The 25320-nt window shown below is 36.8% G+C and overlaps 2 protein-coding genes across 17 annotated transcripts in view; one reads left to right on the forward strand and one right to left on the reverse strand.

The window, feature by feature from the left end:
* Window positions 1-17850, reverse strand: part of LOC127840096 (polyprenol reductase-like) — a 31381-nt gene extending 13531 nt beyond the window's left edge. For 2 of the 3 annotated variants that reach the window (XR_008030396.1, XM_052368492.1), the window contains exons 1-5: window positions 17681-17849; window positions 10111-10307; window positions 4510-4655; window positions 3708-3905; window positions 2808-2930 (exon numbers count right to left, since the gene is read on the reverse strand). Coding sequence is in view for 2 of the 3 variants with exons in the window: in XM_052368492.1 (XP_052224452.1) it covers window positions 2808-2930; window positions 3708-3905; window positions 4510-4655; window positions 10111-10274 (631 nt within the window). In the remaining variant the exon portion in view is untranslated. Of the gene's footprint in view, window positions 1-2807; window positions 2931-3707; window positions 3906-4509; window positions 4656-10110; window positions 10360-17680 lie in introns of all 3 variants that reach the window. The other variant, XM_052368493.1, reaches the window with a different exon arrangement.
* A 15-nt stretch (window positions 17851-17865) lies between these two features.
* Window positions 17866-25320, forward strand: part of LOC127840099 (transformation/transcription domain-associated protein-like) — a 136523-nt gene continuing 129068 nt past the window's right edge. For all 14 annotated transcript variants that reach the window (XR_008030402.1, XR_008030405.1, XR_008030403.1 and 11 more), the window contains exons 1-5: window positions 17866-17990; window positions 21777-21886; window positions 22677-22726; window positions 23175-23285; window positions 24780-24884. Coding sequence is in view for 7 of the 14 variants with exons in the window: in XM_052368495.1 (XP_052224455.1) it covers window positions 17956-17990; window positions 21777-21886; window positions 22677-22726; window positions 23175-23285; window positions 24780-24884 (411 nt within the window). In the remaining 7 variants the exon portion in view is untranslated. The remainder of the gene's footprint in view (window positions 17991-21776; window positions 21887-22676; window positions 22727-23174; window positions 23286-24779; window positions 24885-25320) is intronic.

The following is a 25320-nucleotide window of genomic DNA, read 5'->3' on the forward strand; positions in this document are numbered from 1 at the left end:
ACCTCCCATAACCTGTGCAATATTAGTGAACACCTCCCATAACCTGTGCAATATTAGTGAACACCTCCCATAACCTGTGCAATATTAGTGAACACCTCCCATAACCTGTGCATAGTGAACACCTCCCATAACCTGTGCAATAGTGAACACCTCCCATAACCTGTGCAATAGTGAACACCTCCCATAACCTGTGCAATATTAGTGAACACCTCCCATAACCTGTGCAATAGTGAACACCTCCCATAACCTGTGCATAGTGAACACCTCCCATAACCTGTGCAATAGTGAACACCTCCCATAACCTGTGCAATAGTGAACACCTCCCATAACCTGTGCAATATTAGTGAACACCTCCCATAACCTGTGCAATAGTGAACACCTCCCATAACCTGTGCATAGTGAACACCTCCCATAACCTGTGCATAGTGAACACCTCCCATAACCTGTGCATAGTGAACACCTCCCATAACCTGTGCAATAGTGAACACCTCCCATAACCTGTGCATAGTGAACACCTCCCATAACCTGTGCATAGTGAACACCTCCCATAACCTGTGCATAGTGAACACCTCCCATAACCTGTGCATAGTGAACACCTCCCATAACCTGTGCATAGTGAACACCTCCCATAACCTGTGCAATAGTGAACACCTCCCATAACCTGTGCATAGTGAACACCTCCCATAACCTGTGCATAGTGAACACCTCCCATAACCTGTGCAATAGTGAACACCTCCCATAACCTGTGCATAGTGAACACCTCCCATAACCTGTGCAATAGTGAACACCTCCCATAACCTGTGCATAGTGAACACCTCCCATAACCTGTGCAATAATAGTGAACACCTCCCATAACCTGTGCATAGTGAACACCTCCCATAACCTGTGCAATAGTGAACACCTCCCATAACCTGTGCATAGTGAACATCTCCCATAACCTGTGCATAGTGAACACCTCCCATAACCTGTGCAATAGTGAACACCTCCCATAACCTGTGCATAGTGAACACCTCCCATAACCTGTGCAATAGTGAACACCTCCCATAACCTGTGCAATAGTGAACACCTCCCATAACCTGTGCAATATTAGTGAACACCTCCCATAACCTGTGCAATAGTGAACACCTCCCATAACCTGTGCATAGTGAACACCTCCCATAACCTGTGCAATAGTGAACACCTCCCATAACCTGTGCAATAATAGTGAACACCTCCCATAACCTGTGCAATAGTGAACACCTCCCATAACCTGTGCAATAGTGAACACCTCCCATAACCTGTGCATAGTGAACACCTCCCATAACCTGTGCAATAGTGAACACCTCCCATAACCTGTGCATAGTGAACACCTCCCATAACCTGTGCATAGTGAACACCTCCCATAACCTGTGCAATAGTGAACACCTCCCATAACCTGTGCATAGTGAACACCTCCCATAACCTGTGCAATAGTGAACACCTCCCATAACCTGTGCATAGTGAACACCTCCCATAACCTGTGCATAGTGAACACCTCCCATAACCTGTGCAATATTAGTGAACACCTCCCATAACCTGTGCAATAGTGAACACCTCCCATAACCTGTGCATAGTGAACACCTCCCATAACCTGTGCAATAGTGAACACCTCCCATAACCTGTGCAATAGTGAACACCTCCCATAACCTGTGCAATAGTGAATACCTCCCATAACCTGTGCAATATTAGTGAACACCTCCCATAACCTGTGCAATATTAGTGAACACCTCCCATAACCTGTGCAATAGTGAACACCTCCCATAACCTGTGCATAGTGAACACCTCCCATAACCTGTGCAATATTAGTGAACACCTCCCATAACCTGTGCAATAGTGAACACCTCCCATAACCTGTGCATAGTGAACACCTCCCATAACCTGTGCAATATTAGTGAACACCTCCCATAACCTGTGCAATAATAGTGAACACCTCCCATAACCTGTGCAATAATAGTGAACACCTCCCATAACCTGTGCAATATTAGTGAACACCTCCCATAACCTGTGCAATATTAGTGAACACCTCCCATAACCTGTGCAATAGTGAACACCTCCCATAACCTGTGCAATATTAGTGAACACCTCCCATAACCTGTGCAATAGTGAACACCTCCCATAACCTGTGCAATAGTGAACACCTCCCATAACCTGTTCAATATTAGTGAACACCTCCCATAACCTGTGCAATATTAGTGAACACCTCCCATAACCTGTGCAATAGTGAACACCTCCCATAACCTGTGCAATAGTGAACACCTCCCATAACCTGTGCAATAGTGAACACCTCCCATAACCTGTGCATAGTGAACACCTCCCATAACCTGTGCATAGTGAACACCTCCCATAACCTGTGCAATAGTGAACACCTCCCATAACCTGTGCATAGTGAACACCTCCCATAACCTGTGCATAGTGAACACCTCCCATAACCTGTGCATAGTGAACACCTCCCATAACCTGTGCAATATTAGTGAACACCTCCCATAACCTGTGCAATATTAGTGAACACCTCCCATAACCTGTGCATAGTGAACACCTCCCATAACCTGTGCAATAGTGAACACCTCCCATAACCTGTGCATAGTGAACACCTCCCATAACCTGTGCAATAGTGAACACCTCCCATAACCTGTGCATAGTGAACACCTCCCATAACCTGTGCAATAAATTTTACTGCACAAAGCTAAAAACCTTACGATGAACAGTAATTTGCAATTGACAGGCCTCATTATACTAAGCATATTTGATTCAATTAGCACCGCATGTAGCTGAGATAGTGAAGTTCTCACCACTCTTGTTCTTCCTCAACCTGGCCAGCTGGTACTGCAGTTGGTAGTCCTGGTACGAGACAACCGCAAACAGGGCAACCCCGGCTGCATGGCGCCAACTCAGCACTGATGTGCTGAACCAACCTGGATGTCAGAGAAATAATTCAAATTGTAAACTAGTAGAAGTCCATAAGGGTGAGTGGCTCTACCCCAACAGCATGGTGGGATCACAGAGCTTACATGTAAGGTGCATCTGGAACACCTTGTGGACAGCTCAGCTGGTAGAGTGCTGCATTACATGTCTGAGGATTGTGGGTTCAAGTCCTGACCTGACATGATGAACAAATACACAAAGCCAGAAACAAAACCTTTTATTAAATTTTAACAAGAGCTGTGTTTGTGAAACACAGTCACCTACTGCGTCGCTTTGAAGTCATATATTTGACCTTTGACCTTGAAGGATGACCTTAACCTTTCACCACTCAAAATGTGCAGCTCCATGAGATACACATGCATCCCAAATATCAAGTTGCTATCATCAATATTGCAAAAGTTATGACCAATGTTAAAGTTTTGGGACAGACACACACATACAATGACAGACAGACACAAACAATGACAGACAGAAAGACAGGCCAAAAACAATATACCCTGAATCATTGGATCCGGGAGCATTAAAATTTGGAGCTGAAAAACTATTATACATTAAACAATGAACGTATAGGCTATAGACAACCTGTCATTGTTTTTAAGTTAATGTTAGAAATCTTAAAAGTAGTACTAGTATTTGAAAATCATTACTAGCATCTGACCAAAATTCGCCAGGTTTACGTAAGATGCAGTAAACGTTCAATGTTGTTTATATCAGATGCAGTTTAGAGCTCAATGCTAATACCCTACACAGAGTCTTTCCAAACTAACCGAAGCCTTTCCCATCGAGGGGTGGAGCATCCGAGACGAGTGTGAGCCCAGCCATGACGGTGTAGAGGTGAGGGGCCAGCCAGTCCAGCAGGTCCTGGGTGCAAGAGGAGCTGAACACGTTCACGTACACACTGCTGTACCAGCGCAGTAGGGTGTGGGAAAACAGCAGGCTACAACCCACCAATGTAGACATCTCATCTGAAACATACGGAAGGCTACAACTCATCATAGTAGACATCTCATCTGAAACATACAGAAGGCTACAACACACTATAGTATACATCTCATCTGAAATACGCCGCAGGCTACAACCCACAAATGTAGACATTTATCTGAAACCTACAGCAGGCTACAACACACCATTGTATACATCTTATCTGAAATTTACATCAGGCTACAACCAACCATTGTAGACATCTCAACTGATACACACACGGCAACTTCACAGAGAGGCACTATGATGCATTTGGACACATTGTTACCTGTAATTGTAATTATCAGCAATCAATTTTTATAGACACTACATTTCTGTCTGCTTTTTACTTTTTTTATGTACGATAAGTTTCTAGCCACAAAGAAATTAGGAGCATTAAAAAGTTAAAGTCGATAGAGCATTGGTACTCTCAACATATGAATTGAAGAAGACATGACCAGAAGCTTTCTTATTACACTAAGGATACTATGGAGATTGACAATTACCATGAGATGATGTGGTGACAATACCTGGTTTTGACCTAGGCTACATTGATTCACATGTGTTCAGCATTGACCCACCTGTGCACTGTGTTCAGCATTGACCCACCTGTGTTGATGACCCCAGGGTTGGAGACCCTGTTGAGTAGGCCCTGGAGCCAGCCAAAGTCATGGATACCGAAGCAGTAAGAGTTGTACACAGCGATACAGATGGCTCCGTTCATCCCCAGACCGAGGAACAGGCGCCGCACAGGTCTGCATGGACAATACAGAAAATATGCTAGGATGTTTGAAGAGGTAGCATGAACAGCAGAGACAATATGGTATGATATATGAAGAGAATCAGGAAGATGGTTCCAAAAAGGCATACAAGTGTGTCGAAATTTGAATTGGTTACCTAGTTTTTGAACGCATGTGACCCAGAATAAAGATTTGGTTTAGATATTGTAAAGATAAACATTCTGACACAGTTTCATCAAGAATCTTGTGGCTATTATAGTGGTAATAAAGTTTATCTAAAATTTGACCACATGATGTAGTTTTTGGAACCATGTGACACAGATTGAATTTAGCCTAAAAATTGTCAAGATGAACATTCTGAGCAAGTATCATAAGGATTGAGTCATACAGGTGGAGCCTAAATGGTAACAAGGATTGAGTCATACAGGTGGAGCCTAAATGGTAACAAGGATTGAGTCATACAGGTGGAGCCTAAATGGTAACAAGGATTGAGTCATACAGGTGGAGCCTAAATGGTAACAAGGATTGAGTCATACAGGTGGAGCCTAAATGGTAACAAGGATTGAGTCATACAGGTGGAGCCTAAATGGTAACAAGGTTTTCTAGGATTTGACCTTGAGACCTAGTTTTTGGACTCACATGACCCAGATTTGAACTTTCCTAAGGTTCATAAAATAGTTCACTAATGTGGCCATTAGAGTGAAAGCAAAGTTTATTTAAGATTTGACCTGGTGACCTACACTGGTAGTTGTTCCATGCAAGTGACCCAGATTCCAACATGGCAAATATATTGTCAAGACAAACATCCTGAACAAGTTCCATCAACATTTGATGAAAAATGTGGCGTCTACATTGGTAACCAGGATTTTTTTGGAAATAATGCAAACAATGACTGAACATGCACATAACTTTGTTTACAATTAAAAAGCATTTATAACATTTTTAATTATTTCACAAGAAACCTTTAATTAACTCTCAGTTGTACTTTAACAATGCAATTTTGTATGCAGACTATCAGCATGTTGTTTACATTTGAAAGAACACAAAAGTTACATTCAGTAAATAGGCATGAAACTAGAAAATCAGTAGTGCATTGCTTTATTCTTGCAATAATTTTTTTTTATATAATTATTGATTCCACTCACTTTAACTATGTGCCAGAATATACCTGAATTCGAAATAATACAGACTTATACTGCACTATTGGACCATGAAACATTAAACAGGACATTCTGTAAACCTATTGGACCACAGTGTTTTTTTTCACCATTTTGGGAATGGGGTCCCTTTGGATTGGGAAAATTCACGCCGTTTTGACTAAAGTTGTGAAATGAGTGCTGTTTTGCTACAAAATGCTTCAAAATTGAGGATACAAGTGTGTCCAGTATTATTTTTACTAAGATTGAAGTTATATGGATGGGAGATCAATAAAAAATTGAGATCTAAAAAAAATATATATATTTTTTTTTTTGAAACCTTCCATTGGGAATTTTTAGCTCCCATTTGGGAAAAAAATATACTTTTTTCCATTGGGAATGGGTCCGGTTACCGGACCCGATTTTGAATGAAAAAAACACTGGACCATGAAACATTAAACAGGACATTCTGTAAACCTATTGGACCATGAACCATAAACAAGAGGGCCTGAAAGGCCCAAAGTCGCTCACCTGAGATAAAAAGAAATGACCTGTTTTTTGCAGGCCAAGATATCAATGGAACAAATGTTCTAACCAAGTTTCATGAAGAATGAACAACAAATGGCCCCCTGGCGGCCATGTTTTTCAACAGACCTGAACCATTTTTGAACGCGTCCAAGGTATCATTGGGACAAATCTTCTGACAAAGTTTCATGAAGATCCGACAATTAATGTGGCCTCTTTACAGTGTTAACAAGGCAAATATTCATGACGCACAATAGAAGACAGACAATTGACAAAAGGTGATAACAAAATTTCACCATGAGCACACAAGAGATGTGTTTGTCAGAAACACAATGCCTCCTTCTGCGCCGCTTTGAAGCCATATATTTGACCTGGAATGATGACTTTGACTTTTCACCACTCAAAATAGGCAGCTCCATGAGATACACATGCATGCCAAATATCAAGTTGCTATCTGAAGCGACATAGAAGTTATGAGCATTTTTCGAAACCTAAACGCGATAACCTAAACGCAAAGTGTGACGGAAGGACAGACAGACGGGCAGACGGTCCGATCACTATATGCCCTCCTTTGAGGGCAAAAAAATATTATGCTCATAAAGATTGTCACCATGTTTGAAGATGATATTATTAAAACTAATTTAGTAAAATAAATCAAGATATGATATATACATTTGCACTCAGCAAGTGTCATTCAGATTGAACTAAAAATGTGACTAAAAGTATTCACAATGTTTCACTATAAACAACTGTAGACATACAATAAAACCCAGTTTATTTTAGCAGAAGTGTGGACTCTTCAAGGGAGAGTATCTTGAGCATACTAGTATGTTGATAAATACAGAGTGGTCATTATCTACTGCACTAATTATGTAAAGGTAAGCTAGTGCATTTAACTGGAGTCAATGTTGCCATGGAAACATTTTCATAGCACAGTACATGTACAATCAATACACCAAACACAGTTGGTTAACTTGGCTTATCAGTAGTGCTGCAACAATATACCGGTATATCGGTATATATCGCAATACGCAATCTGCATATTGTATTGCGATACGATTTTCATCATACCGGTACGAAAATTTTACAAAATTCATTCACATTTCGTCAAGAAAAGCCATCCGAAATAATGATAACAAGGTAAACAAAACAAAGCATTGTAAATTTTTTTTTCTTAAAGGGATCTTTTCACGCTTTGGTAAATTGACAAAATTGAAAAAAGTTGTTTCAGATTCGTAAGTTTTCGTTTTAGTTATGATATTTGTGAGGAAACAGTAATACTGAACATTAACCATGCTCTAATATAGCCATTATATGCATCTTTTGACGATTTTAAAACCTAAAAATTATAAAGCGTTGCAACGCGAAACGATTGAATAATTTGGAGAGTTCTGTTTTTGTCGTTAAATTTTGTGAAACTAACAAGATTGCTTATATAAGGTATAAAATACGTCAAGAATGTGTACTCGGCGGATTAGCTCAGTAGGCTAAAGCGTTTTTACTTCAGGACTCTGGCAGGACTCCAGGGGTCACTGGTTCGAAACCTGCTCCGGGCAATGTTCTTCTCCTTTTTTAAATTTTTTTCTTGATTTTTTACTGGAGCTTTTACGATCCAATGTTTACATTTATCAATATAAAGCATTTTATGAATAAGTTAAAAAAATGCCAAAATATGTGAAAAGGCCCCTTTAAAAGTAACATTCTGAAAGTGTATTTTACGGAGTAGCGTTGTTACATCGGAGCATTCGTTCGATGCTTTTGAACAGATTATCGTTGAATTAATTGCGAACAGCTGTAAATGTTTCGTTCGATTCTGAATTGAGCATTATTAAATTTGTAATCCGAATTTCAGAAATACGCTTCCAAATTTTTATGCTTATGCGACAATAAGAAATTCTAGCGTCAAATAAAAAGTGCTTTATCCTTTGTCTCAATAAAAAGCGCGCGAAAATTATACAGACATGTAGAACGTCGCATGGAAAGTATGGGTGTATTTTGTGTTGTATAAAAATGGGAACATCACGTCAGGTGAATTACGCGTGTTCAGTGGAAAAAAATGCCCCGGTTGGACGTTATTTCATCACATCTTTAAATAGTAACAAATGCCAAAATGTATTTGATAAATAAGAAAATTTGCAAATGTTTGTGTTTCTTGTTATTCTTGAGTACATTTAAAGTAAATATTTACCAGAATTTGCTTTAAAACTGGAATATACGGGATTGTCGGGTAATTGGCAAGTTATAATTTTGGTACAAGTTAGCAATATATTGCGATATATTGCAATACGGGTTTTTGAACTGACAATATATTGCAATACGGTTTTTGGCGTATTGTTGCAGCACTACTTATCAGTAAAGATCAAAGATAAGGCTCTACAGTGCATTAGTACATGTACAGTTATTTGATGACATAGAAACAATTGGTTTATTAAGTGCATGCAAACTACTGTCTTTATGTACACCACATTTTATGAAGGAAGTCCCAGGTTTATACATGGGAGTAAACTATTAGAAAGTATGTACAGGTTATCTTTCTTTAACATTATTGCTTATCAGAACTAGACTGTTCACATGTTTTCATTATATACATAAAGAGAAAACTGCCCCACCCCCTGGCGGCCATGTTTTTCCACCCATCATGACCATTTTTGAACTCGTCCGAGATATCTATAAAATTGATGTTTAGAAAACAAATTATAATGATTGAGCAAAAAATGTGACTTCTAGTGTTCACAAGCTTTTTTACTATATAAATATAAGGAAAATGACCCCCCCCCCTGGCGGCCATGTTTTTTTACCGATCCATACCATTTTTGAACTCAATCGTCATATCCAGAAAATACATGATCTGACCAAATTTCATGAAGATTGGAACAAAAATGTGACTTCTAGAGTGTTCACATGTTTCCACTATATACATATAAAGAAAACTGCCCCGCCCCCTGGCCGCCATATTTTTTCACCGATCTGGACCATTTTCGAACTCGTCCGAGATATCAATGAAACCAATGTTTTGAACAAGTTTCATGATGATTTGGCAAAAATTGTGACTTCTAGAGTGTTTACAAGGTTTCTCTATAGCCATATTAGGAATACTGCCCCGCCCCCTGGCGGCCATGTTTTTCACCGGACGGGAACCATTTTTGAACTCAAGCAACATATAATTTAGACAAACATTTTGACAAAGTTACATGAAGATTGGGCATCAAATGTGACTTCTACAGTGTTCACAAGGTTGTTGTTTTTTTTACCTAGTGACCTAGATTTTGATCCAGCATGACCCAGTTTCGAAATTCAGTCGAGGTATCAATCGGACAAATGTTCTGACCAAGTTTCATGAAGATCAGATAATAAATGTGGCCTCTAGAGTGTTCACAAGGCAAAATATTGACGACGGACGACGCACAACGGACGACAGACAAAAGGCGATCACAAAAGCTCACCATGAGCACGTTGTGCTCAGGTGAGCTAACAAGGACATTCTGTTATTCTAGTGGACCATGAATCATTAAACAGGAAATTCTGTAAACCTATTGAACCATGAATCATTAAACAGGACATTCTGTAAACCTGGTGGGCCATGAATCATTAAACAGAACATTATGTAAACCTAGTGGACCATGAATCATTAAACCAAATATTCTGTAAACCTAATGGACCATGAATCATTAAACCAAATATTCTGTAAACCTAGTGGACCATGAATCATTGAACAAAGCATTTTGTAAACCTAGTGGATAATTAAACAGAACATTCTGTACAGGTAATCTACCATTAATCAGTTTGTTCAAAGTTGCATGAAACAGTACCTCTTGGTAAATCGCAGTAGACCCTTTTCGCCATCGAAGTCCCTGTGCACAGTAGAGCCCCTGATGACCTGATATAAACCCTTGATGACGTAGGCCCCTGATAGGCCGGTCCATAGTAGGCCCAACCCTGACAGTTGCCCCAGGTGTGAAGGAAGCTCAAACATGACGCTCCTACAATCGGCTCTTACCAAGGTGACCTTACAGAAGCAACAATATCTGGGTTGTACTCTCACAGCTACTTAGGGAAATCTTCAATTAATAAATGAGTTGCTCGTAAGTAAAATTCTAAGATAAAATTTTCTACATAAAATTGAATGTTTCATGCTAAAATCATAATAGAGTATTCATTATTTTAGCATGTTTACTAGTTTAAATCATTAAAATGAAAACTTAAGCTAACATTTAATAACAAGAGCAGAGCTCCAGATAAGGGTCGTATTTTCGTAATTACGAATTATTTTCAAGTCCGTTACGTATTTATTTTAAAATCTTGTCGTACCATTAAGAATTACAAAATCAAGTTACGAATATTATTTTTACATCGGTTCGTCTCGATTTTTACATCGGTTCGTATCAATTTTTCGTGTATTAAAGATCTTTGCGGTGCTTATATAGAATGGTTATCGGGTTTGTTTAACAAAGCGCATTTTTTCCAAAAATAGCGGCGTACACAGTCTATCTGTCAAAAAACAATGGCAGCGCCCTGAGAGTGTCCTAAAAATCTGCAAAGCGTCCAAAAACACGCTTTTAACATATTGTACGCAAAGTGAGCCGAAGTTAAATGTTTAGAAAGACATTATAGAAAAGATCTTATACGATGTTGTATGTTCAGTTGCCGACACAGTCGGAAAAGCTAAACAAAAAAGCGACACAACGGGTCCAAACTTAAACACAAAAAAACATTGAACGTATGGAAGGGACAAGTCCCGTGGCTTATCGTTGAAAAGATTGAAGGGGAGACCCGTTTTAATTGTGAAATATGTAAAAATTCATCCAAGCACAGTTTGGGCATATGAAGGTATTTGAAAAATAAAATTGTATTATACTGAAAAGACACTGTTGAACTCGTATAAATAAAGTTGCTAGTATGTTTATTTTGAGTTTTTTTGCATGAAAATAACCATTATTATTTATGTTTAGGTCATTTAGAAACAAGATGTGTTTGTGAAACACAATGTCCCCCTATATGATGTTTGACCTTGAAGGATGACCTTGACCCCTATATGATGTTTTACCTTGAAGGAAGACCTTGACCTTGACCCTTCACCACTCAAAATGTGCAGCTCCATGAGATACACATGCATTTCAAATATAAAATTGCTAGCTTCAATATTGCAGAAGTGACATTACATGAGCAATTTTGACCCATATATTTGACCTTGAAGGATGACCTTGACCTTTCACCACTCAAAATGTGCAGCTCCATGAGATACACATGCATGCCAAATATCAAGTTGCTATCTTCAATATTGCAAAAGTATTCATAAAATAAGCGATTTGGGACACATATATTTGACCTCTGACCTTGAAGGATGACCTTGACCTTGACCTTTCACCACTCAAAATGTGCAGCTCCATGAGATACACATGCATGCCAAATATCAAGTTGCTATCTTCAATATTGCAAAAGTACTCATAAAATGAGCGATTTTGGCCACATATATTTGACATCTGACCTTGAAGGATGACCTTGACCTTGACCTTTCACCACTCAAAATGTGAAGCTCCATGAGATACACATGCATGCCAAATATCAAGTTGCTATCTTGAATATTGAAATACTGCAAAAGTGTACATTAAATGAGCGATTTCGACCCATATATTTGACCTTTGACCTTGAAGGATGACCTTGACCTTGACCTTTCACCACTCAAAATGTGCAGCTCCATGAGATACATATGCATGCCAAATATCAAGTTGCTATCTTCAATATTGCAAAAGTTATTTCAAATGTTAAAGTTGGCGCAAACCAACCAACCAACCAACCAACCAACCAACCAACCAACAGACCAACAGACCAACCAACAGACCAACAGACAGGGCAAAAACAATATGTCCCCCACTACTATAGTGGGGGACATAAAAATAAGAATTATTTTCCAAAACTCAGTAGTAACATTAAGAATAAAATTTTAGAGTTAAGAATTCTTTTTGAAAATCTGGTAGTAATTTAAGAATTTCACAAAACCTTATCTGGAGCTCTGCAAGAGAGTGGAGGAACTTTATTAAATTTAAAGAATGTTTTCCCTATAAATAGCTTTGTGAATATTGGCCTACAGCAACACCAGGCCTTGATTTCTCAACACAATTTACGACAATTTAATCCTGGTTGAAAATAATTGGCTCAAATCATTTACATCATTGATTCATACTCCTTTTTCAAAGTTGACGATGTTGTACAAAACAGCATTTTACATTGTTAACAGATGTTTACTAACAGAAATTCAGTTCTGCTTGCTCAGAGGGCAAGTGACTTTGAACATCTTTTTGTTCCCACTGAAGAAAGGTTTCCAAGGTTAAGTCAATTATTGTTAATAACATATGAAGAAGATTTAATAAAGAAAACAAGTTGATGTATTAAACTTTTTAACGTCTATTTTCAAGTTATGTTCAGAAATAATTCACAATGTTATTTTTTTCTGACAATCAATCTTTTTGTTCAAATTTTGAGCCTGTAGAAGGACCCATTCTAAATCCAAAACAGTCAAAAAATATTTTTCCAAAATGGAACCTAAAAATTCCCAATTTGAGTTTAAAAAAAAAAAATATATAAAATATCTAAGTCTTAACATTAAGTTCATCTCCCATCGAGCTCTAGAAGTTGAACAATACAATAAATACAATCTTGAAATCCCTTTTATTTTCAATTTTAAAGCATTTGTAGCAAAAAAACAACAACAAATATTTCCCAACAACATGATTTTTTTCCATTCCGAAATGGTGAAAAAGCACTGTTAATTCAGATAACTAAAGCAGTAATGTTTTCATGAGTATTGAAGTTTGTTTAAAAAAATCTGGATTCTTTATTTAATAGGTTATGTATTTTTTTCTAGTAAAATCTTTTTAAACAATATAATAAAATATTTAATAAATAAGTTAAAATGGTGTTCTTTTTTAGTATTCATACATGAACGACATGGAAAGGGGAGTTAATATTCCACTTATAATTTCCATTCATGATCTTCAGGCACTGTCATACAATCACTTTATAAAGCATTTTGATTGGCTAAAGTCAACAGTTATCCTAGTCTCAACTTGCCATCGCTTTTCATTGTTAATCATTTGTGTTTTCAATGCTAAACATTGCTTTTAAGCCGATTAAAACCGTCAAAAATCTAATCATGATCAATTTCTTTATTGCAGAACATAAACTTTGACCTCACAAATACTGGTTACTGGTATGTGCTTGGAAAATATAAAGATCTCTTCTTTTTAATATGCATAAATTGCCAGAGTGCTTAACAAAGATGGAGAATGGTTCTGCTTTGTCTATGTTTTGATTTTTAACTAAAATTGTTGATTGCATATAAATGTTGATGGAACATTTCTTGTCCTTAAAAGAAAAATAATTTAAAAAATGGAAATTTTCTTGAGAAAGATTTTTCATATTATGCTTTGTATACGTTTAGTATGTTGATGGAAACTGTCTTTTTAATAAAAGAAAATTTCAGGGTCCTCAATCTATCAAATCTGCCGCCAAATTTCGGGGCAGTCCCCCACCTGTAAAGTATATTTTTTTCCCCAAAAAAACTGAATTTTTTTCCCCCTCAGAAAATGAGAAAAAAAATCGCTGATTTATAGTTGAAAATTGACTCCAATATATCACTGTCCTTTATATTGCGTTGTCCAATATATCACAAATCGGCTATGGTTATGGCTCCCAAAAATGTGACGAGCATAATCCCCATACAAGAGGGCCATCAGGCCCTAAGGCGCTCACCTGAAAGCCAAAGGAACTAGACTATTCTGAAAAAATGCAAGCTGATTCATGAAGATTATTTTGGACCAAAAAAGTGACTTTAACATGTTTTTTTTATATTTGACCTTGTGACCTAGTTTTTGAGCTCATATGACCCAGCTTCAATCTCTGGCAAAATTTCATTGGGACAAATGTTCTGACCAAGTTTCATGAAGATTGGCCAATAAATGTGGCTAATATAGTGTCAACAAGTTTTCACTAAAGCCATATAAGGACAACTGCCCCCCACCCCCTGGAGGCCATGTTTTTCAACAAACCATAACCATTTTCAAACTCACTCAAGCTATTGTTAGAACAAATGTTCAGATCAAGTTTCATAAAGATTGGATCATAAATGTGACTTCAAGAAAGTTAACAAGGTTTTGTAGTACATGTAAATAGCCATTTAAGGAAAAATGCCACGCCCCCTTGCGTCCATGTTTTTTAACTGATCTCAACCATTTTTTAACTTAGCCCAGATATTATTAGTTCAAATATGCTGACCAAGTTTCATGAGCATTGGACCACAAATGTGACTTCTAGAGTGTAAACAAGGTTTTACCATACAGTAAAGCCATATAAGGAAAACTGCCCCGCCCCATGGCGGCCATGTTTTTCATTCAACTGGAACCATTTTCGAACTCGTCTAAGATATTATTGGGACACATGTTTTGACCAAGTTTCATGAAGATTGGACTAAAAATGTGACTTTTAGAGTGTTAACAAGGTGTACTATAGCCATATAAGGAAAACTGCCACGCCCCCTGGCGGCCATGTTTTTCAACCAACCGGAACCATTTTCGAACTCTTCCAAGATATTATTGGGACACATGTTCTGACAAAGTTTCATGAAGATCGGACAATAAATGTGACTTCTAGAGTGTTAACAAGGTTTGCTATATATAAAACTGCCACGCCCCCTGGCGGCCATGTTTTTCAATCAACCGGAACCATTTTCGAACTCGTCCAAGATATTATTGGGACACATGTTCTGAGTAAGTTTCATGAAGATTGGACAATAAATGTGGCCTCTAGAGTGTTAACAAGGTAAATGTTGACGACGCACGACGGACAAAAGGCGATCACAATAGCTCACCATGAGCACGTTGTGCTCAGGTGAGCTAATAAAAATGTAACATGTTTTAATCTGAGAATCTGTTGAGATAAAATCAGGTACAAGCTAGTATTTTACACTTTTTTCACCCACTTTAATTTTCTGTTTAAACCGACATTAATTATCCAGTTTTGACCAGATTGTTTGGTTTCATTGTACATCACTGTAACACCTGTGTACTGCGATAAACAATAACTCCACTTGCCAAACATCACAGGTCATTTCGGGTGTTACCATTCTCTCTTGAAATAGACTGATCCCGGAAAGGCACGAGTTTAGAAAAAACCACTAATCACCCCGGTACATACACCTCTGGTCCATTAAATCAACCAATGATAGCTTACTTTAAATAATAACGGTTGATACGGTGTGTGATTTTGAAAGGATTATAAATGGGTCATGTTTATTTGTACCAGCAGATTAGTGGGTTTTTCCAAAAAGTTGCTTTTTCCGGGATACATATATTGCTTTGAACTGCCGAAACGCACGAGTGCACTCATGAAGGTGTATACAATTATAACTGTAAACGTCACAAGTCAATACTGACCTATGATCCTATCTAAACAATCTTTGCGCAATAGATACAGTGTAAACTACTTGCTTTTAATTTAGAGGCAAAGCTCCCTCAGTTTGTCAAAATGCACCACTATTAAAGCCCATGAGGATAAGATGATGTTATTTTGTACATGGGGTCTAATTTATGCATGCTTTCTTGAACAATAAAACTTGGCAATTGTTTTCAGATTACAAATTTAATCATACGCATTTGAAAATACTTACATGGAATGATGTTTTGTTTTATACCAACGAATAACATATGGATATAATACATACTTCAATAAGGTAGAAAAATAGGGTGTTTTGAGATTGCAAAATTATGCTAATGCATACTTATTAAACATGCAATAATAACCTGACAATTTATATTGCGCGCCGGATACATCAAGGTCACATTCTTTGAACCCCTTTAACTGCAATATATTGGACTTTTAAATAAGATTACTGTTATATAGATTGAGTAAAAGTCCACCATTCTGTCCTATAGACAGTAACATATATAGAAATATATGTTTATAACAGTTCAACACAGTTGTTGTTTTTTGTTATAAAAATTCCCCCATTTACAAAAAATTCCCCCTCCTAAGGGCTGCGGACCCCTTCCCCCAAAGTAGTGTGAGGGCGCTGAAAATTTATGACATTTTCTTGACAATGTTTTTTCCTTGTTGTAACCTTGCATAGATTTTAGCAATTTTTTTCCTTTTTATAAAGTACAGGGAAACGGCACTTTACCAATAAAGAAAAGAACTACATATTTCCCAATTGCTGTAAAAAAAATCCTAATTGAAGGTTTTCATTTATGATTATTATTATTTTTACTATTGTACGTGTATATTTATTATCAATAAATAATTTTGTTTGTTTCCCTATGCAGCTCTATGGCTTGAACCTAAGTACATGTAAATATTTAATATTGACAACTTGACAACACAAATGTATCAATTTTTAAGTATTTGGGAATCAAGGTTTGAGTAGAGGGGCCACTACAGCTTGATTGGTAATTGTTGACTTGGGTACTACTTACATGTACCCCGGGTATTCTTAAGTATACTTACATGTACCCGGGGTACAGTAAATATACTTAAACGTACCCAGGAATTTTAACACTAAATCGGTTGTTGTTGGCTATTTTTTATATTTGGGACGATTGAACTTTACCGGTACGTAAAAAAGAATGGAAAAGCGTCCAATTTTATCGCTGCTAAGCGCGCAACACCAAACACCTTACACAACACCTAATAATCCTTTTTATCCTATATATTTCCTATGTATCGGGGGCTTCTGCCCCCAAACCCCCACTTTGTTGATAGTGGTAAAAAACTGCATACAGGTAAAGTTCAATCTAGCCTTTAATTTAACTTTGTTCACATTTATGTCAAATTTTCAGTTAAATGGCCTCTATGTTAATGAAACTCATACTCAAAAGCATGTTGATGCAGTTTTTTTAAAGAGAAGTTTGTTTAAGATAAACAATATCGTTTTATCGGGGTACATGTAAGTATTCTTAAGAGTACCTGGGGTACATGTTAGTAGTACCTGAGCCAACAAAGACCTATCGAGCGCCACTAAATGCAGGTATATTTGCTAACTATCCACATGCTGGGGGTAAAATGAACAGTAGACTACTACTGAGTAGAATCTAAAATTCTCTTAAAAATTTATTTTCGTTTTAAAAAGTCTTCGCGTCGTGTTAACCTTGGCAGTGTTATAATTTTGTATGTCAAACTTGTTAAATTCATAATTGTTCATAATTTGTTGGTCATAATTTGCATGATCCGTACTAGTTCTGGCAACCATAACTTTAAATGTCGCTTTTTATGATTTTTGAATGGCGCGACTTAATACAGTCGCTCTGCTACAGTACAGGTCTGTCAACTGTACGCTGAAGTTTCTTTAGCTAGATCTGTACATGGTTTTTCCACAAAACCAAAAGAACTTACGCTATAAATGGCACCTATACTTCGGTGTGTGTTGAGACACAATACTCAATGTCCAGTTCTTTCCAGGTGACATCCGTTAAAAAAGGTAATAAAACATACCGATACAATGTTTATTTAGTCTACGTTCACTTTGATGTTATTAAATTGCCAAGAGTAGCTTCCCCTCCCAAGCAGACGCATGCGCACAAAGCCATCAAATGCGAAGGTTTTGTTTTGTTTTACGGAAAGCGGCATTGTTGTTTTTTTAAGCTAAATACAACCGTTCACCAATATGTATGAATGTTGCATTTGACGTAGAATCGACAAAACGGTAATAACTTAACACAAACAGTTGACGGCGGATGTTGTGTATACTTAGTTCATTAGGATCGTGTTTTGCAATGTCTAACATTATCTTCGGGTAGAATCGATTCGGACAAACACGACTTACCATATAAATCTGTCAAGTTTATAATAAATAAGTATAGAATCGGCTGTAGTTTTTAGATCTAAAAAGCACACATATAATTCTGATGATTTTAAGTTTATATATATATATATATATATATATATATATATATATATATATATATATATATATATATATATATATTTATAGTGTATCAATTTATGAGGTCAGTATTTATAAATCTCATACTGCCTTACTATATTTTTACCTTAAGTATCATCATGTGGGAAATATTGCAGCATTCAAATTCTTATTTTTATTTACTTCATTTCAAAATGTTTTTGAAAGATGTATGACAACTGCATTGCCTCTAGTATTGGGCTCACACTCAAGCCTTCAAATATCACACTCTTTAATAAAAATTGTACACAACTGGTACACCTTTTTCAGTAGTGGATGTGCTCAAAGCAGTTCTTAATTTACAGTAGATACAAAACGATAATTTGTTTATGTATTTAATGTTTTTCGTATTGTTTTAGTAAAAAAAAACTGGTAAAAAAATATATATTCAATGCTTTTAGTGTTTTTTATGGCAATTTCGGGGCCGATTTTCGGCCCCATTCCCCTCAAAAAAGAGTATATATTTTTCCCCCATTTTGTAAAAAAAATCCCCTCCAGATATTTAAAAAAAATGTTTTTTTTTATATAAAGAACTGTTTCATAATCATGATAAATATATCTCAAATATTTTTCATAAATAACTAACAAAGTATACAACTATAATTTATATGATTTTTAATTATTATAAAGTGTTATATTAAATTAGATTAGATTTTCCCAAATCGGTGGACTTTCCACATGAATTGCATTTTTCTCCCAAAATGGCCAGGAAAAGGCCTGATGTAAATATATTGTGTCAATATTTGTTGATAAAAACATTCCAATTTGGTCCATTTTATTGAAAAAAAATGCTCAAATTTGCCATTTAATCGATTTAAAAAACTCAGTTAGACTCAAAATGGCTAAGAAAACTGAGACTGTGCATGAAGGCTGAACTGTCTTAAACTAATGTTGAAAAAATCATTGATATATATTTCAGAAAAAGGACAGAGACATTCTGCTGTGAATATTATATTCATACAAACATGTGTATTCATATAATAAATATCATTACATATAAAAGAGTGAATTTTTAATTTTCCCCTTTTCCTAAAAAACGATGCATTTTTTCCCCTTTGGACAGGCCCGCCACCATTTCCCTATAAGTGAAAAAAAACACTGGCTTTCCACAAGATTTTTTTCAGACAATCCGGGGCCATAAGATGTGGGGTTGATAGGGCAGCCCACCCCCAATCCATATTTAAATTAAATGTTTTGTTATGCCCCCCTTCGAAGAAGAGGGGGTATATTGTTTTGCACATGTCGGTCGGTCGGTCCGTCCACCAAATGGTTTTCGGATGATAACTCAAAATTGCTTACACCTACATGTGTAGGATCATGAAACTTCATAGGTATATTGATCATGACTCGCAAATGACCCATATTGATTTTGAGGTCAGTAGGTCAAAGGACAAGGTCACGGTGACTCGAACCAGTAAAATGATATCCGGATGATAACTCAAGAACGCTTACGCCTAGGATCATAAAAATTCATAGGTACATTGATCATGACTCGCAGATGACCCTATTGATTTTCAGGTCACTAGGTAAAAGGTCAAGGTCACGGTGACTCGACACAGAAAAATGGTTTCCGGATGATAGCTCAAGAAAGCTTACGCCAAGGATCATGAAACATCATAGGTACATTGATCATGACTGGCAGATGACCCCTATTGATTTTCAGGTCACTAGGTCAAAGGTCACAGTGACTCACACCAGTAAAATGGTTTCCAGATGATAACTCAAGAACGCTTACGCCTAGGATCATGAAACTTTGCAGGTAGATTGATAATGACTCGCAGATGACCCCTACCGGTATTGATTTTCAGGTCACTAGTTAACATTTATGTTTGACGTTATTTGGTGCATTAGGCATATTGAGGAAAACCGCGCAGCTATTATTAAAGTAATTCATGACATCATTTTTAACCAGGTTTTCCGAAGGAAAAAACTGGTTATTAGATTGGAGAATGCTGGCGGGCTGGCTGGCAGGCGGGCGGAACAAGCTTGTCCGGGCCATAACTATGTCGTTCATTGTCAGATTTTAAAATCATTTAGCACATTTGTTCACCATCATTGGACGGTGTGTCGCGCGAAATAATTACGTCAATATCTCCAAGGTCAAGGTCACACTTTGAGTTCAAAGGTCAAAAATAGCCATAAATGAGCTTGTCCTGGCCATAACTATGTCATTCATTGTGAGATTTTAAAATCATTTGGCACATTTGTTCACCATCATGGGACGGTGTGTCGCACAAAAGAATCACGTCAATATCTCCAATGTCAAGGTCGCCACGACTAAAAATATAATTTTTTTTTTAAACAAACTTACATAGGGGGTTAATTTTGTTTGTTCATTTCAAAAGTTCAGTTGGAGTTTTCTCCCTTTATCAGATTTTTTTTTCACAATGAAAACCTGGTTTTGTGACAATTTCGTCCCTTGTTTTAATTGTTTTAACCCTTTTAGGCATAGTGACACATAATCCAGACTCGATCGATTCAATCGATTACTCAGACTCAATTTCTGCATACTTGCTTTTTTCCTATCGCTATTCATTACCTGATAATCCTGTATATTCCATTTGTAAAAGCAAATTATGGTAAATATTAAAGACAAAAGTGCTCAAGAATTTCATCAACACAAACATTTGCCATTTTTATAATGTATCAAATGAATTTAAGCATATTTGAAGATTTGAAGAAATAATGTCCAATCATAACGGGGCTTTACACGCTTAAAAAAGCCTGATGTGATGTTCCCGATTTTGTACAACAATAAATGCACCAACACTTTCCACTAGACGTTGTAAATGTCTGCATAATTTTTGTTCGCTTGTTATTGAAACAAAGGAACACCAAATACATGAAGCACTGTTTATTTGAAGCTAGAATGTATTCATGTGGCGTTAACATTGAAATTCGTTAGGGTGTTTTGGATTACAAATTTAATTATGCTAATTTAAGAATTCAGCAAAACAATAATAGCTGGGTGTAATGAATTTAACATTATTTTTTTGTTGTGACCTTATTATGCATGAAATGCACAATTTTCACGAGGATTACACCCAGTTACTATCATCAGTCTTCTAAGTAACGTGCCAAAATTTCATCATTGAGGTGAACACTGTAGGGACTGATGAGTGTGGTAGAAAACAAAGCCAACAAACTATCACAAACCAAACACTTATGGCAATTATGTCATTCATCGTCTGCATGATTTTGCTCCAGATTTTACTGCCTACGAATGCTGTTGCTCATGCAAAGCGTGCGCTATCATTGGCCAAAGTTTATGTTTCCAATACATTGACGCTCGGCCTTTAGGGGCCTTTTTTTGGGAAACACATGTTATTGACAGAGGAATAAATTGTCTCTTAAAATATTCGGCAAAGACGATATTGCTTTGATCTTAAGAAGAGCTGGTTGCAGAGAAATTTCATGCGCCCCACTGACTCTGATTGTGAAATTCAAGTGCCCCGGCGAAGTGCCTGTGGAAAGCACTGATATTGGATTTAATGAAACATAGCTAAGATTGTATTCTATTTAACATAGGGCTAAAATCACCATGATGAGTGTGTCCCCGCTTAGTCCCCACAATGCCACCACTCAGCTGACAACATTCAAGAGCTATGTGGCCCTCATATCTGATCCAACACCTGGAAGTAAGTGAACTGTTGTTTGATTAAGAATCTATAAACAAATTTAAATATATATTACACCAAAAGGCGGTATGAATGCATAGCACTGTTATATGGTACAAGTCTGTGTGTGATAAATCATAGGTTGCATAAATGTGTACCTATATTGATTGATCTTTTTTATACATCCGGGTTTTACTGGATACAATTTTCTACCTCCTACACAAACAAAATATTTACAAATATATTTAGAGGCACAAAATGTTCCTATCTGGGTCAATATGGAAAATATTCAACTGCCAGTGCAAAAAAATACAAGATTAAATGAAACAAATCAAGAATTAAATGAGTTTGTTTTTACCAATCGATTAATAGCATCATGTGATTAGCAATGCATGGGTGTCACTGTTATTATATTGGCTGTGCATATTTTTCACAACTTGGATCTTTATGAAAAGCTGGTTATATTGAAATGTCACTACTGTTATAATTGGATTACTACTAATTAATATCTTATAAATTTTATAACAGTATCATTTGTTTTGCTTAGCCCACACAGATTACTAAGGAAGTGTCATATTGTTGTTAGGCAGGGCATGAGTTTTGTAGAGTGATGGACAACTTGTTCTGGAAGGATTCCTCGGTCATATGACCTTGAGTTGAGTCCGTATGACTGTCTTGTAGCTGATAAGATCTGACTGCAGACTTACACCCTGAGACACACCACGAACACTAAATTCTGTGTTACTATGGGCTTATAACAGCAGGGTTGTTTGACGATGTGTTAAATACTGTAGTGTTTGTTATTCCTCAGTTGCTGAGAAGAAGCTAAAAGCAGCCCAGGAACTGAGTGAAAATTTTGAGGTAAAGTCAACAGTGTTTGGTCATCAATATAATTAAAACATTTAATTAATATATCAGTGAGTGGCTAATAGTTTTTAAAATAATTTTCTTTTGATACTATTTTGTGAAATTCTTAATCCCAATATATTTTTTTTATTTTTTTCCGAAACAATTGCCTAAAATTTCCAACTTAAGGTTTCATTGCAAAAGTAAAAAACAACAACATTTAGCTCAGTACCCTACCCAGCTTTTTAAGTTAGACCATTGTAATTAAAATATTGAAAACAGTAATATTCTTAAGTGTAAAGTTTTTGTTAGCAAAACAACTAGATAAAACAGCTAACTACAGTTATCAGAATCTGATCCTTGTCAAAGCTACATGTACATGATTTTTCCAAATACAAAGGGCCCCTGTCCTATTTCCAAAAATGTAAAAACAACACTGCAATGATGCTGGTTTGTATTTCAGACGGTGGTGTCCTCGCCCCAGTACCCCCAGTTCCTGGCGGATGCTGTGAGAGTGTTCATGCAGATACTGGAGGACGGGGAGCCCCAGTTCATCGCTGACCAGAACATGCAGGTAACCTCACTCCAACCTCAGCCCTTGGCCAGATTTCTTTGACTGGACCAAGTCTCTTGTGTTAAGTCCAAGCTTAATTGCATCAGGACGTTAACAGAATTCCTTTAAAAATGTGTATTGTAATATTATGTATTTTACTGTTTCAAAACATAGAGCTCTTCGTCTCTTGGAAGTGGTGGGCATTAAATGCATTAAAATAATAAAATTTATCCATCCTTCACCCCCACAATTCAATTTCTGTTCTAAGGGTATTTATCAACATGTGACTTAAATCTATTAAATTTGATCATGTTTATCACTATTGAATGATTTTAGCGAGGCTGTTTTCGGAGAAAACCCGAGCTATTGTCATAGCCAGCTCGTCGTTGTAGGTGTTGTGCTAAAACCATTACATTGGCCATAACTTTTTAAATTTTGAAGATAGCACCTTGATATTTGGCATGCATGTGTATCTCATGGAGCTGCACATTTTGAGTGGTAAAATTTCAAGGTGAACATCATCCTTCAAGGTCTAGGGTCGAAAAAACAAAGTCAAGGGAATTAGTAAGCTTTAAATGGACATATTTATCTGACCTGCCCACGTATATATTTTTGTTAAATAAATCAAAGTGGCGCAGTAGGCAGCATTGTGTTTCTGACAAACACATTGTGGTAAAAGGTCAAGGTCAAGGTCATCCTTTACGGTCAATGGTAAAAAATACAGATTTAAGGGAAGTAATAAGCTTTAAAAAGGGAGAAAATTATTCAATATTGAACATAGCCACTTTATATATTTGGCATGCATGTGAATCTCATGGAGCTGCACATTTTGAGTGGTGAATCTACAGTCACAGTAGTGTCTTTTTATGATTTGCTACTAAAAATAGAGAATACAGACAATTATTTTCAAGGGAAGTAATTTATATAATTATACATCTCCTATTATATATTTCCTTACTAAGAATTGAAGTTCTTTTCACAGTTACTGTACAGATTTATTATTTTGATTATTTATAACCCAAATGATTGATTTGTGAAAGTTTTTTTTTTATGATATAATTATAATTTCTTTGATGTTCATCATACCTGTGGACTTATGTCCATAGATACGTGATGATCTCTTTTAAACCACAGGCCTTGGTTGTCAGTGATGTCTGACATGGTCATAATTGACTGTGAGACCATCCCCCCTCCCCCCGGTTGGATTGGACAAAATTCAAGGGAAGTAATAACCTATAAAGGGAGATGATTTCTATACCTGCCAAATGATAAATAGAAAATTTATTTCAATGCGGCGCAGTAGGGGGCAATGTGTTTCTGACAAACACATCTCTTGTTGGGTCACTAGGTAAAAGGTCAAGGTCACTGTGACCTCTTAAATAAAAAAAATCTGACAAGCTTTCGCAGCCGAGCGTGGCACCCGTTATGCTGTGCTCTTGTGATGATTATAATTGATTGAACACTGACTCTCTTGCCACATAAGTGGCCTCAGTTCCTTTGTTTTTGTTTCCCTAGCAACTGCGGAAGCTGCTACTGGAGATAATTCACCGTATCCCTAGCAACGAGCACCTGAAGAAATATGTGCAGCAGATCCTCTCGCTCATGTTCAAACTCATCAAGGTAACACTGAGCTCTCAACTACTTGGTTGTAACCTGGGCAGAAATTAAAAAGAGAAATATCTCCAGGGGTGTTAAAATCTGTTACAAGCCTTATGCACTATCATGTCTACCAGCTGACAAAAGCAGGTCACCCTTGCTTAGTTTTTGTCACCCTATGTTTCATGTTTTTTCACAATCACCCATACAAAAGCACAGTTTTCCTCAAAATAAATTCCAATTATAAATAGTTTGAGGGAAAATAAAAGTTGTTAATTGATTTTGCTCTGTATTGCACATTAATTAACCCTGTTGAATGGTGTCGCTACCAGAGGGGAGTCTTTCACAATTAAGGTGCTGTCTGATCTAAAAGTAAGGCTTCCAGATCTGGCAAGTGTTTAAGGTATCATATTTGCACAGAGGATAATTAAAGTAGCCTTATTAGAGCGGGCGATTGAAA

Source organism: Dreissena polymorpha, chromosome 7 (assembly GCF_020536995.1).
Source record: "Dreissena polymorpha isolate Duluth1 chromosome 7, UMN_Dpol_1.0, whole genome shotgun sequence".
NCBI classification, from domain to species: Eukaryota; Metazoa; Mollusca; class Bivalvia; order Myida; family Dreissenidae; genus Dreissena; species Dreissena polymorpha.